The 14,241-nt window shown below is 45.1% G+C and overlaps 1 protein-coding gene across 1 annotated transcript; it reads right to left on the bottom strand.

Annotated features, from left to right (window-relative positions):
• Positions 1-432: 432 nt before the first annotated feature.
• On the bottom strand, positions 433-12,443 carry DYNLL1 (dynein light chain LC8-type 1). Its single transcript, XM_029571239.1, has 3 exons — positions 12,289-12,443; positions 9,370-9,507; positions 433-746 (listed from the first exon to the last, which is right to left on the bottom strand). Exons 2-3 carry the CDS (start codon positions 9,499-9,501, stop codon positions 609-611), a joined length of 270 nt encoding a protein of 89 aa, XP_029427099.1. The 5' UTR covers positions 9,502-9,507; positions 12,289-12,443; the 3' UTR covers positions 433-608.
• Between the last annotated feature and the right edge of the window lie 1,798 nt (positions 12,444-14,241).

The raw sequence follows: 14,241 nt of genomic DNA on the forward strand, positions 1-14,241 counted from the left end.
GACAGAACTGGCTCCTGTGGAATTTAAAGCTGTTTTCCTTTAAAAAACCCACTAATACTTTTGATCCTGTGGAAGAGGCAAGAGAAGCTTCATGGTAAGAAAATAAAACAAATACAGCTAAAAGAAGGGAACCACAGGTTCAAGTCTGCATCTGCTGGAGACAAATACTGAGGGGTGCAGGGTGAGCACAGTCCTGATATAAGATACCTTTCAGTTTCTCTGTCTCCATCTGCTGTAAAGGAGGCATAACCCATCAGTCTGGACAGATCCAGGTACATACAGGGAATTATCCTTTTAACATTTTAAAGCAACAATACTATTGGCCCTGAACTAGAAAAGTTAGGAAACCATTTTTTCCATGCAAACAGGTCTCAGCATGAACAATATTTCTGTTAAGGATTGTTTTAGGAAAATGAAAGAAAAACATACAAATTTAGGGGTGTTTGCAAGATCTTTATAGCCATTCTGAAAAAAAAAAACAGTACAGTGGTCCCTTTACCACATACACAAATATTGGATATTGTAGGAGTGTTCCTTTGGCAAGGCCCAATATTTCAGTCAGATTCAGGATGAAGAGTCCATGCATTTGAAGTTTTAGAAGTCTTTTTCTATCCAGACTTGAAGAGGAGGATAGCAACTTGGCCCAAATAGAAGTAGATGAAGTGCTTAGTCTCATGTGTCACATAACTGCCAAAGTTTCTGCCCACAATGCAATGCCAGGTGGGATTATACTTCTTGTCAAATTCCTGAAAAAGTACAACACATTGCATTATTTTACATATCCATGTTAGATCAATAAGTTATGCTTTTAGAAGTCCTAAGCTCAAACTACTTCAGGCATCCACCACCCTTTTCTTCACGGAAAGGGTGGTGGATGCCTGGAATGCCCTTCCGGAGGAAGTGGTAAAGTCTAAAACTGAGCGACTTCAAAGGGGCGTGGGATAAACACTGTGGATCCATCAAGTCTAGAGGGCGTGAATAAAGAGGAGGCAGCAAAACACTGCACGGAGCGGCAGTTGCCACAGAGGCATTCACGGAGCGGGATGCCAGTGGCCAGTAGTTGGTGTTCCACTTTCACGGAGCGGAAGGATGGAGGGCTGCTATCTCCAAAAAAAAAACAAAAAATAAAAAAAACAGGGGTGGGTAAGAGTATGGGGTAGGGTGTGGCCTACTTGTTACAGCAGTTGCTACCCCTAATTGAGCTGGACGTTCACTTGGATGCAGATACAGCGCTGCTCTCTAAATTGGTGGTGGGGTGGAGGGGAATTAGGGCTGGAGGGTACTGGAAGCCGATAGTAACAGGTGGGAGAGAAAAAAGGGGAAAAAATGGATAAAGTGCATAGCTTGCTGGGCAGACTAGATGGGCCATTTGGTCTTCTTCTGCCATCATTTCTATGTTTCTATGTAATACTGAGGCTCTGACAATATAATTGAATACTAAAAACAGTAAATCAAACTTAAATGGCTTGGATAAAATTCCTACTTTGTGGTAGTTGCTCAAGCTAGCAGTGTTGATAATTTATGCAAGAGACTTAAGATCAAGTCCACTTCTCCTTGGGCCAACCAAGGATGTTTGAGAAGCCTTAAATGGTAACACCAAGTGGCCAGATTGCATATGTATTAGGTTCCAGTTACAGCTCTGGCCTGTGGCACCTGCCCAAGAACTGTCAAGATAGTTCTAGTTCTAATTCATTTTTTGTATTTCAATTATATATTTAGGAACAGTTAGACTAATCTGTTAAACCTTGTAATCCATTTTCAAACACAGATGTTAACAGACCAACCTACTCATTAACTTGTTCTACCATAAGATGGCCACTCCATGGGGATCTTCATTCCAGAACTGGAAAGTTCATGTACTTTTGATCACAAGTCTCAGTGGCAAGCCAGAAATCTGTTCATTTACCTTCTGAATTTATATAACTTGTATAGTAAATCTCTGAACAAAGCATCTTATTCTCATTTAAAAAAACTGCACATCAAAGCCATCAAGTTTGAATATGTGCACTATGAGGAGCAGAAAACTGCAGCATTACTGTTCAGGTAAGTTATCTGAATGCACAGAAGAGGAAAATTGGTTATGTGCTAATTTTTGTTCCTGTAATACCACAGATCAGACCAGTGGGTTTGTGCATCCGTACCAGCAGATGGAGGCAGAGAACAAAACCTCTGAGGCACTGCTACATAACTGAGTGCCACCTGCAGTCCTCAGTATTGACCTGTACCCAAGCTAAGATTAGATACCATGCCCCTCTCCCAGGATGAACTGTAAAAACCCAGGGTTGGATTCCTCTGAACTGGAGATCTACAAACACCAAGACCCACACAAAGCCCTGGCAATTGCTTAACTTAACCAACTTAACTGCTGCAACTGGTAAGACAATGCAATATCACATGAGTATCAGGAAAATCAGGCTTTCAGCAGAGATAGCAGGACAGATCTCAGGATTGATCTGTGGTACTACAGGAACCAAGATTGATCTGGGTATGTTCAGGAAAGGAAAATTAGGTAAGAACCACTGGGATGTACCAGAGCAACCCTACATCAGGCAGGAACCCAAAAGACCAACTCACTGAGTCACATCCTCTGGTGTCTGAACATCTGATCTGTAATGGTTGGTAAAAATATGAAGCAAGGACCACACTGCAGCCCTACATAAAGGACGTTACCACTCTGCCCAAGAGGCTGCCTGCACTCTAGTGGAATGCACTTTAAGGCTACTTGGGACCACACAACCCTTAGAAATATAGGTTGAAAGAGGCTATTGCTTCAGTCATTGGGCCAAAGTAGCTTTCAATGCTCTCTCCCCGCCAAACAAAACAAATATGGTCTGACTGTCAAAGAATTGGTGACCTTCAAGTAATGCAAGAGGGCACAAACATCCAAAAGTTGAAGATTTCTACCCATTGCTGAGTCCTGAGACCACTCTGGAAATCCCAGCAATTCCACTGATTCACATGGAAAGCAGAAACCACACCTTGTCAGGGTTGTGGCAAGAAAGCCTGAAGCTCTGAAGAAGTCTGGCCAAGCAGACCACCACCAGAATCATCTTTAATGTAAGATCCTTCAAGGAGGCTCAAAAGGAAGCTCAGAGAACCCTCAAGACCAAGTTGAGGCTCCAATCCAGAGGTTTCAAATGCTTCACTCCCTTCAAGAAACAAAGGACACTGGGATGAAACAGCCAAGGGCCTGCCCCTAACCTTGCCCCCAAGACAATACAAGGCCAAAACCTGGACTCTTGTGTGTACTATAATCCAAACCTTTGGACAACCAGGCTGCAGGAAAGCCAAAAATATGCAGGACACCAGAGGATACAACCACTGCTGACCACACCAGGACTCATACCTTCCAAACCCTAATGTAGCCATGAAGTAGGACATCCAGCCTGGAGAAGGGGCAAAATACCCAACTCCAAATAACCCTTCATGCACAGCCACTGCCTCGACAAAAGCAATCCTCCCAATCTGAAAATGGGACCTTGCCATAACTCCTGCAGATGATTCAATCTGAGAGGACCACGACCACCTGACAGATGCACCAAGTCCATGAACCATGGACACAGCCACTCCAGTACGACCAGAACCACTGAACCTAGATGTGCTTCTATGCAGTGTAGCACTGTGGTGCTACCAGGATCACTTGCCTGTGATGTTGCTCGATGCACTGTAGCACTTGGCCTATAAGTGGCCATAGGGGGAAGATAACAGAATCCTCTAGCCGCAGCTGAACTAGAGCATCAATACCTGCAGAGCCAAACTCTTCAGCGAATGAAGAACTTTGTCACCTTGATATTCTTGTAGCCATGAGGTCAAACTGGGCTCTCCCCACTTGTGCTGAAGGGTAAGGCTTCCACCGTCAAGTCCCATTCTCCTGGGTCCAGCTGATAATCTGCTTGCACACTGCTCACCCCTGCTACGTGAGATGCTGAGAGCAGTGAGATTGAATTTCTGCCCAGGCAAAGAGCTTGTGAACTTCCTGGGCCACCAGGTGACTTCGTACCAACCTGATTGATATATGCCACTGTTGTTGCACTGTCCAAGAACACCTGTACTGACAGTCCCTGAAGTCGAGGGAGAAAACAGCAGTGCTCTCCAAACCACTACAGTTTCCATTTGGTTGATTGACCAGGACACTTCCACTGAGGACCACTGGCCCTGAGCCGCTGAACCCTGACACATCGCTCCCCAACTGCTGAGACTGGCATCTGTAGTGACTGCCACTCAATCCGGAATCTCTGGAGGCATTCCCTTCTCCAAATTGGACCGTGATAGCCACCACAAGAGACTGGACCTGGCTGCTTCCTGAGCAGTAATGGTAGTCAGAATGCCTCAGACACCAGGTTCCAACAGGACAGGAGAGCTTTTTGCAATGGACTCATGTATGCAAAGGCCCATGGGACCAGATCCAGTGTAGAATCCATGGACCCTAGGACCTATAAATCATCCCAGACCTTGGGAATCTGCAGGTCCCACAAATGCAATTCTTGCAACTGCAACTTCAGGATCCTCTCTGTGGTGAGAAACACCCTGCCTATCCAAGTATCAAATCACACCCCCAGATAATACAAGGATTGGGACAGGATCAGCTGACTCATCGCCTGGTTTATCACCCAGCCCAGGGACTCCAGGCATTGCATTACTCAAACGAGTGAGGCACTCCACTTTGACTTCGTCCATGAGTCAGTTGTCTAGTTACAGGTGGACTAGAATCCCCTCCTTTGAGGGCCGCCACCACTACAACCATTACCTTCATGAACATCCTCTGTGCTGTAGCCAGCCCAAAAGGCATAGCTTGAAACTAAAAATGCTCTCCCAGTACAGTGAAGTGCAAGAACCTCTGATGATACTGATAGCAATGCGGAGGAATGCAGAGATACGCCTCCATCAGATCAAGAGGCCAGGAACTCTCCCTTGTGCACAACTGCAATCACTGTCCTCAATGTTTCCATTTGAAAATGTGGGACCCGCAACACCATTGACCTTTTGCAGATCCAAAATGGGCTGAAAGAAGCCCTACTTGCAAGACAGTACACAGAATACCTTCTCTGACCATGTTCCTCTTGTGGTACAGGCAGAATGGCCTCCAATCTTTACAGCCGCAAGTGTCCCACACCACTGCATGCGTGGCAGGCAAGGTGCATCGGGACACCACAAAGGCATCTTTGAGGGGCTGAGAAAATTCTAATGTGTAGCCGTCTTAAGACTTCCAGCACCCACTGATCCGAAGTAATCTTTATCCACTCCTGGAAGCAGGATAACCTTCCTCAGACTGCCACAAGGGATGAGTGGACCAGCCTATCTTCATTGGGCAGACTTAACTGTCCACAACCCTCTGGCTGGCCAGAGTTCCACAAAAGGACTGCTGCAGTCCTGATGCTTGCTTTTGTGAAGCAGATTAGGAACTGTTGGCATAAGACTTCATCTTGCAGAAGTGAGACTGCAGCAAAATCCTCCGGCAACCTATTTCCCTTAGAATCCACCAGATGCTTCATAAGCTTCTCCAGGTCTTTGCCAAACAGTTACTGGCCCTTAAAGGGGAGATTACCCAGCTGTGCCTTTGACCAAACATCCACCAACCAATTGTGTAGCCATAAAAGCCATCTCACAGCTACTACTAAGACCATATTCCTAGCAGAAATATGGAGGACAGAGGGCATCTGACAAGCCACACCCACCTCCAAGCAAGTATCCTGATCTGCCACTGGGACAGTGCTGGCAGAGTCCTGCGCCTTCTGTACTCAGACAAGCTCCCTGCATAAGGTTAGCACAGACTGCAGCTGTAAAGCTCAAAGCCTTTTTGAAGTTTCTGCTCTAACAGGTTCTCCAGCTTCTGATCCTGAACATCCTTCAAAGCTGCCAACAGTCACCAAAATGGTTGTATTCTTGGTGACTACATCACCACTGCATCCACCTTCAGCATGTTCCACTAAGATATTATCGGGCAGGGTGTGCAATCTGGCCATAGCACTGGCCACCTGCAAGCCAGCCTCTGGGGAATCCCACTCAATCAACTACTGCATCTGCTTTGGCAAAGTGAAGTCCTGTGTGATCCATGTAGCCCCTCCAACAGAGTCTGTATCAGTCTTCTGGGTTCACCTTGAGCCCCAGCTCTTCCAGAACCTGAGGGGTAAGGGGCTGTAATTTGTCTTTGCAAAATAACCTGACCACCCTAGGGTCATCTCCTTTGGCAAGAGGAATGCCGTCTGCATCCGGGTCCCTCAGCAGTCCAGTCTGAGTCTGCACCTTGACCAGCAGCCTAGTCCATGGACAAATCCTGCAGATCTTGAGTTGTCCGATCCATACCCTCTGAATCATCCAAGGTGGCATCACCCCAGGCACATTCCAGACTCAAAAGACACAAAATGCCTTTCTGCAGAGGTGTCATAGCAAGAGGCTTCTTAAACCCACCTCGGGCTGGCTGGGAGACCAGCCACTTAGTCACCAGCTCCTGTCTGGCGAGATAGGCCTCTTGTATAAGCAAAACAAGATCTGCAGAAAAGCCAGGCTGCCAGCTCCACAGGCACTGAACTGGCTTCTGCACCCATCAGCACCTCCCCCCATGCCTGCAGCACAGGAGAAAATAGGGAAGGTGAGTCCCTGCTTCTTCATTCAAGACAGGGCTCCTGCCATGTGGAGCTAAAATGGCTGCCAACTCCTCACCCCCCCCCCCCCCAGGGTCTCCAACATGAGTGCAACGCTTGCTCCTGGTTGCCTGTGATGAGGTTCCCATGCCTCCACTCACACAGGCCGGGCAAAGAAGGGCCATGTTGAGGCAACAGGATGTCCTGCACGCAGGTGTTGGCAACACATGCAGCTCTGAGCTAAAAATAAACGAGAGCAGAAGAAAAAACCGCAGCTGTGTCGCTGTTCGGGCTCCAGGTACTGAACAGACAGAACAAGCCTCTCCTCCTCCCGATAGACTCGGCACAGCCGCCAGGAGAGAAAAACAGAAGCTGAAGGCCCTGTGTCTCCCAGGCTCCCCAACCCCCCAAAGGATATCTCCTGCTTCTGGGATTCCAGGAAACTGCAGCAGGCCAGTCGAGGAAGGCCCTCAGGGGGAAGAGAGGGAAACAGGGACCCCCGACTTTCCCTCTCCCTGGAATCAAGGGTCAAGCCTGGCTGGGGATATCCAACCGCCTGCTCAACCAGAGGGATGGCCCACGAAGGTGCCTAACACCTCTGGGAGCTCCGGTCTTGTCTTCAAAGTTCCTACACTAAAAAATGTAAAACTTAGATTAATCTAACAGGCTGCAGGTTAGCACCTCTATCTGGAGGCAGAGAAATACCAAGGGACTGCAGGTGGCAATCTCTGTTAAGTAGCAGTGCCTCCGTTTTGATCTCTGCCTCCATCTGCTGGTAGGGATGCATAAACTCACTTGTCTGGACTGATCTGGGGTATGAACTGCAATCTAGCGAAACTTTTCTTCCTAGTGGTTCCAGTTAGGAACATGTGTCAAAGATTATAAAAACAAGAATGTCCAATATCTCTACATTTTTAACCTGTTCTCTAGTGATGAGATTTTCTTCTAAACTCAATGGCTGTACCTCTTAGGTAGCACTAGTGGCTGCCTATGTATTTTGGGGACAGGAGAGAGGCATTACAAAACAGTGACCTCGAGTGGCCAGACTTAGGGCCCATGATGGCCACAATGCAGAAGGAAACTACCACATTAAACCCCCACTTCATCCTGTATTGAATCAGGTATTTAACATTTCACATTCTCACCCACCCTCAAGGTGCTACCAGTCCTGCCTGGATCCCTGCTTGCTTCCCTCCTTGCCAGGGCCATAGGGATTTTCTTTGCCAGGATGTAAGCTTCTCCTTGCTGCCCTCAATGGAGGGTAGACTAGGAAATCCATGGGCCTAACACCTCACCCCCTCCAATTTTTTTTTACCTTTTCCCACAGCATCCCAATTTGCCCAATTCCTCCCCCCCCAATAGCAGCTGGGGAGACTAGTTATGATATGTGCTGCTTCAGTGAAGATTTGACCTGAAGATCCCCCTACCCCAGGAGAAGAGTGGGCCCAACTATCCCATGCAGCTAGATCCTGTAGACAACATAAAAGCAGAACTGCTTAAGCATGCTGGTTCTTCTAATGCTACACAAGCAAATCAAACAGCAAAAATGCTCCTCCACCATCTGCAGGAGACAGAGACTGAGGGACTGTGGCTGGCACCTTGGTATATATGGCAGGGTTGTTTTGAAAAAACTTCTGTCTCCATCTGCTGGAGGGGGAGGCAAAACCCAGGTGTCTGGACTGATCAGGTATGTACAGGGAATGCCTATTTAAAGCAGGAGTGACCTACCAGCCTAAGGGTTAGAATTGAAATGGAGCAGGATGCCATGGTCTTGCATGCCTCTCCAGTTGTCCCATTTCCTGCTTGGAAGACCTATTAAGGGGTACAGGAAATTGCATGTACTATGCAGCTCAGCTACCACAGATTGTCAGCATTGCTTTCAGCAAGATCACACAAAGACCTTAAAGCACAGAGGGCAAGAAAAATCCACTTTCATACAAACCATGCAATTAGATAGGGCTAAGGCATACGCCATACTGTAACAGCAGAAAAATTTAGGGAAAACAATTTTAGAATAAAAAAAACTTTCCTTCAACCCCCCCTTACACTTCCAGAGCCAGCAGGTGCTTTCACACGAGTCCATATTTCTGGCACTTATCTTTATCCCTTTTACTGACCATTCAATGATGTAAGAGCACATGTATAAAATTATATAGAAAACCAATCTTTGCTTGTTTCCTAAAAACGTGTACTACTTATAAATAGCAGGCAACTAAATGACTTTCCTTCTAAAGCAGAAAGGTGCTGATGAGTTATAGATATTTGATTAAGTTCTGTATTTATTGTGGCTTTAGGTTTCTCAACCTGGTCCTAGAATATGTACTTTTCTTTTCTGATCTGTCCTTGCCTTTTTATAAATGATCTTTATATAAAGAGTAGCGATGGCAGATAAGGGCTAGGAGAGGGGAGAAGAAACTGATCAAACCTCCCCTGAGGATTTCTCTTAATTGCTCCCCACCCCCCAAATGAAGCTCTAAACCCCTCCGGGTCCAGGAAAAACTTTACAGGCTCACTTTGCTGGTCAAAACCAATGGCCTGGCCCAGATCTGATCTCTAGATCCAACCACTAGCTGCTGCACCACTCCAGTCCTACCATCTGCTGGAGGAAGAATATACTGGATTCCTGCTGCTTGGCACCACCCCTAAGTAGTGGCTGAGAGAAACTAGTGTTGTCTGCCTCCTACTGGTAGGGTGAAACTATCCACTTGTTAATGGCTAGTCAAGTATTGCAGGATGAGATGGAATTAGTAAGTTCCAGTAACAGCAGGGAGGCTACATCTGGCCTTACTTTTTTTATGTATGCTGCTATATCTTTTTCGATGTTAAATTTCTCCAGTGCTTGAGTTGCACATTCCACAGAATCCTGTTGCATCTCTTCAGACATGTCAGCGTTCTTAATAACAGCCTTCCTTTCAGACATGGTTACCTAAGGGCAAAAGGAAGAATTAGAATCTGCTTCAGGTAATGCAAGGTCAGACATTAACATGCCACCCAAGGGAATTCTGTTCTTAGTTTTCCCACTGCGTGCCAGCTAAATTAGATTTAGAAGAAATACTTATAAAAACTGTACTATTTTGGCCTCTCAACTTAGAAACTTTACACATCACCAAGATAGATAAACCCATTTTTTTTTAATCCAAATATTACTAAAACTGAACATTAAGCATGAAATATCAATTTATGATTTGGCATCTCAAACTGCTTAGAAATTGGGAGAAGGAATCACAGCAGTATGCCACATATGGCAAGCACCACTGGCATACCCTGATCTGGGAATGCTTCAGTTTCTGCATCATAATGTGCAGGAGAAACAAGTTTATACTATAAATGTCAGTCCAGGGTCCATCGCTAGCATCAGGCCTGACAGTGCAGTCACACAGTACCTAGTAAATCCCAAAAAAGCAATTTCTTGTTAGTCATGTCCAGGGATAGCAATAGCTTTTAGCTTATCTGGCTCATGTTTTATGGACTTTTCCCTCCAGGAACTTCTCCACACCTTTTAAATGCCCCTATGCTAGCTGCTTTGACCATGTCTTCTGGCAATAGATTGTACAGCTTGATTGTAAACCGAGTTAAAGTGCATTCTGTAATTTTAAGTCTACTAGTTGTTACTCTCCCTTTAATACTTGAAGCTATTCATCTCTTCTACATCATTCATGCCTTTAGGGGACTTCCATCAAATCCCCTTTGCAACTATATTTTCCAAGTTAAAGAGTTTTAAGAACATAAGATGCCATGCTGAACAGACTGAGTGTCCATAAAGCCTAGCATACTATTTCCAACAGTGACCAATCCAGGTTACAAGTACCCAAACAGTAAATAAATCTCATACTAATGCCAGCAATAAGCAGTGGCATTCCTTTGGTCAGCTTAATAGTTATGGATGAGAGTTCTCCAGGAAACTGTCCAAACCTTTTTTTTTTTAAACCAACTACACTAACTGCCTTAACCACAACCTCTAGCAATCAATTCCAGAGCTTAATTGTGCATTACTACATGGAAGAATTTTCTGATTTGTTTTAAATATGCTACTTGCTAACTTAATGGAGTACACCCTAGTCCTTTTATCTGAAAGGATAAGTAGACTCAGATTTACCTATTCTAGTCTTCGCATGATATGAATTTCTATCATATTCCCCCTCAGCTTTATGGAAGTTAATGAAAATCTACACTCAAAGCTATATTTGTACTAGTCCCTACAGGTAATGATGTAACCCACAGAATGGTAGTTGTAAGTACAACAGCATTAGCCTTCCAAGACTTGTATGACTTGCATGGACAGATTATGATTAAACCCCAAATGAAGATGGTGAAGCTGGATCTTTCTTACCATAGCATCACTAACCTTGTTGACTAAGATTACTGAAAAATGGGGTAGCATCACAGAAGAAGGGGGGGGGGGGGGAGTGGTTCAATTCCTAGGAAGCAAAGTTATTTATTTATTTATAGTCTCTTCTATACCGATGACCGTTTACACATCGTATTGGTTTACATCAATTAACTTTTGGGCAGGGCCCTTACAAGTAAGGGTCGAATAACTGAGTAAATATATAAATACATGGAACTATAATAAAATAACGACAATGTACAGTATATATAATATAATAAAACAACAACAATGTACAGTATAGAAATGGTAAGGTCTAGAATGGCCCATTAGTGAAGTAGAGACCATCACAGTGGCAGATTTCAGACAAGTGGAGAGGTGGAAGAGTATTGAGAGAAGAAAAGATTCATGAGGGGAAGTCCATATTGGACTACATCAAGGATTTTATATGTGAAACTATCCTAACTGGGTTGTCTGGCTAGACCATTTTGGACTTTACCAGAGGTCATTTAGTTGTTAGATTGTAAGAGCAAAGCAGAATGTGGCAACCGCACTGCTTTACATAAATATCACTCTTACATGCCTATCCCTTGATGGATGCTTTGTATAGGAAGAGCATCTGCACTTCATGCGACATCCATTAACATGGAAAATAACCACTAATAATCTTCAGATTAAAACAATTTTTAAACAGAACTGCTTAACACCAAAACATTCTTTAAGGTATACTTAATGCTCAGAGGTAGCTTCTAAACTACCCAAGAAATCACCTGCCTGTGCTTCCTCAGTCTCACCTCAGCGAGAGCGCGCGGTGAAGCCCTAGAAGCTAATACTCCAGAATCACAGATCAAGTAATTTTGCTCATGCTAGCAAAGAGGATCTTTAGTTATTCGACCCCCAAAACCAGCTCCAAATAGATTATCAAAGGGACCACTGCCCTAAACTCAGTTGCACAGCACTCCCTCCCCAGCAAGAAGATGCCAGCGGCCAGCTACACCAGCGCCCTTCCTAAACGCTCTGTTGACCCTTTCCACGCCATGCTCTCATTGCTCTGTAGCCTCCAGCCTCCAGCCACCTCGCGCCCACGCCCCCTCATACTCTTACATACATGGAAGCAGGAGCCCAAGCTGGTTGGAGTCCCTACCCCGGCTCAGGCACGAGGATTGGGGGGGGGGGGGGGGGGGGCGCTCCATGACGTCATCGTGCCCGCCAAACTCGCCAGAAGCCGCTGCAAACGAGTTCACCCCCTCCCCTCGGCACACCCTCAGATTGGGCGCTAGACTTTCTTCTAAACCACTTCCACGTATGACATTGGCTACAGAAACGTGATACGTTCATAAATGAATCGGATACTCATGGCACGCCCGCCCCCCCACTCACCGAGTAGCGTATAGCCGCTCCAGCCGGCAGGCCCCGTCAAACAAGTCGTTTAGGATAAATATCAGTGGTTCTCCCACTTCAACAATCCCACTCCAAGTGAGCAACCGCCGCCTACGGAGCTAGTTTAATATCATCCCCCCGCCCCACACTACCCGCCCACCAGCACGAGCCAGGACTACGCATTTTCCAATTGGCTGCTTTATCACAGCTTCTCACGTGTTAGTGGCTGATATAGCACTAGCTCTCCTAGGTCGTGCCGCTGCATTTTGTTTCCGACCACAATGCATTGCTTTAGCATCCGTCTCCACGGCAACTGAGGTAGGTAGGCCTGTGGCCTTGTCTCTCAGCTCAGGTCTACTAAGTATACTCACAGACCATTCTATTACCTTTCCATGATAAAAAAAAATATCTCGTCTTACTTCCTGCCCTTACATAGGTTACAACAATATGACTTCTGCATTGCTGCGTTTTTGTTTTATAAATACATTCTGATATTAAGGTTCCAGATTATTAGCTAGCAGATGGGACTCTTTTTTTCCACTCACTCTGTACCAGAAGTGAGTGAGCAGTTCACTGACTGAATGAGGGAGGAGAAATGGCACAGCAGGCCAGGGCTGTGGGTGTATGAAAGGTGGCAGGAAGAAATGCCAGGTTAGTGTGTATTTAGGGGGCTGTAATGGGAAGGGTTAGGCTGTATATTCAGCTCTCACCCTTTTCTCTCCAGTGCACCAGCCTCTGCCTGTCCATAGCCTTTTTCCCTTCTCTCCCTCTTCTCTTCCCTTGTCCTCTCTTTTCCCTTCTCTCTGCTCCTCTTGTCATGCCACACTCTTCCAACTGCTGATACACAAATTGAAACAATTACTCATTCACTTTCTACAAGCCTGCTCCTCCTGCTGCACAACTCCACATTAAAGTCTCTGGGGCTATTTATGCAGCTCCACTACCTGCCAAAACTCAGACCCACCCACCACTCTTCTCCTACTAATATTGCAGCCCCATTTGATTCTGGTTGCCTTAGATCCAACCACACCTTCTCAAACTATTTATTTATTTTATTTAACATTTTTTTAGACCAGGATTCATGTAAATTTTACATATCGTCTCGGTTTACATTGTAACTGAAAAACAGGCATGTGAGAATGCAATTACATAGAACAGGGCATAAAACTTGGATCAGAATAAATGTGGAAAAACTTGGAACATAATAAAGGGGGAGAAAAAACGCATATTAATATTAAACGGCGCATAATTTAATATGAGAGGAATAAAGCTTTGGGGTAAGCTGATGTAGAGGTGGCATGATTGGATAGTCTTAATTTAGAATGTTGGCTAGTGTGATGGTGTAGATGTATGTTGTTGTCATACTTAGAACGCTTGCTCAAATAGCCAGGTTTTTAGTCTCTTTTTAAAGTTGATAGGGCAATGTTCTGAACGGAGTTCTGGCGGTAGAGAGTTCCATTGTGCTGGACCTACTACTGACATGGCTCGTTTGCTTAGGGAGGTTTTGATGTATGTTGTTAGGAGAGTGTTTTTGAATGCTGTTCTCGTCGGTCTGGTTGGTAGATGTGGTTGAAGTGGAATGTTGAGTTCCAGTGGAGTGAGCTTGTGGATGGTTTTGTGAATGATCGTTAGTGTTTTGTATAGGATTCTGTACTTGATTGGGAGCCAATGTAGTATTGATTGGGAGCCAATGTAGCCAAACTAGTACCACAGCCCTATTTTATATATTTGGATTTATTACTCACCTTTCTTAGTGTCTAATCAGATGAATCCAGAACCAGTGGGTTATGCACCTCTACCAGCAGATGGAGACAGAGCAAAGCTGACATCACAGTATACATACTCCTGTGATGACATTTATTATTTATTTATTTAAAGTTTTTTCTAGACCGACATTCATTGGAAACATCATATTGGTTTAATTATAAACAGAACAACAGCGATTAGGCTTTA

This window comes from Rhinatrema bivittatum, chromosome 11 (assembly GCF_901001135.1).
Source record: "Rhinatrema bivittatum chromosome 11, aRhiBiv1.1, whole genome shotgun sequence".
Taxonomy (NCBI): Eukaryota; Metazoa; Chordata; class Amphibia; order Gymnophiona; family Rhinatrematidae; genus Rhinatrema; species Rhinatrema bivittatum.

Coding starts and splice junctions, on each gene's coding strand:
- DYNLL1 (XM_029571239.1), bottom strand. CDS start 9,501: ATGTCTGAAAGGAAGGCTGTTATTAAGAACGCTGACATGTCTGAAGAG. Junction 747..9,369: donor TAGCAGCATACATAAAAAAA/GTAAGGCCAGAT, acceptor GTACTTTTTCAG/GAATTTGACAAGAAGTATAA.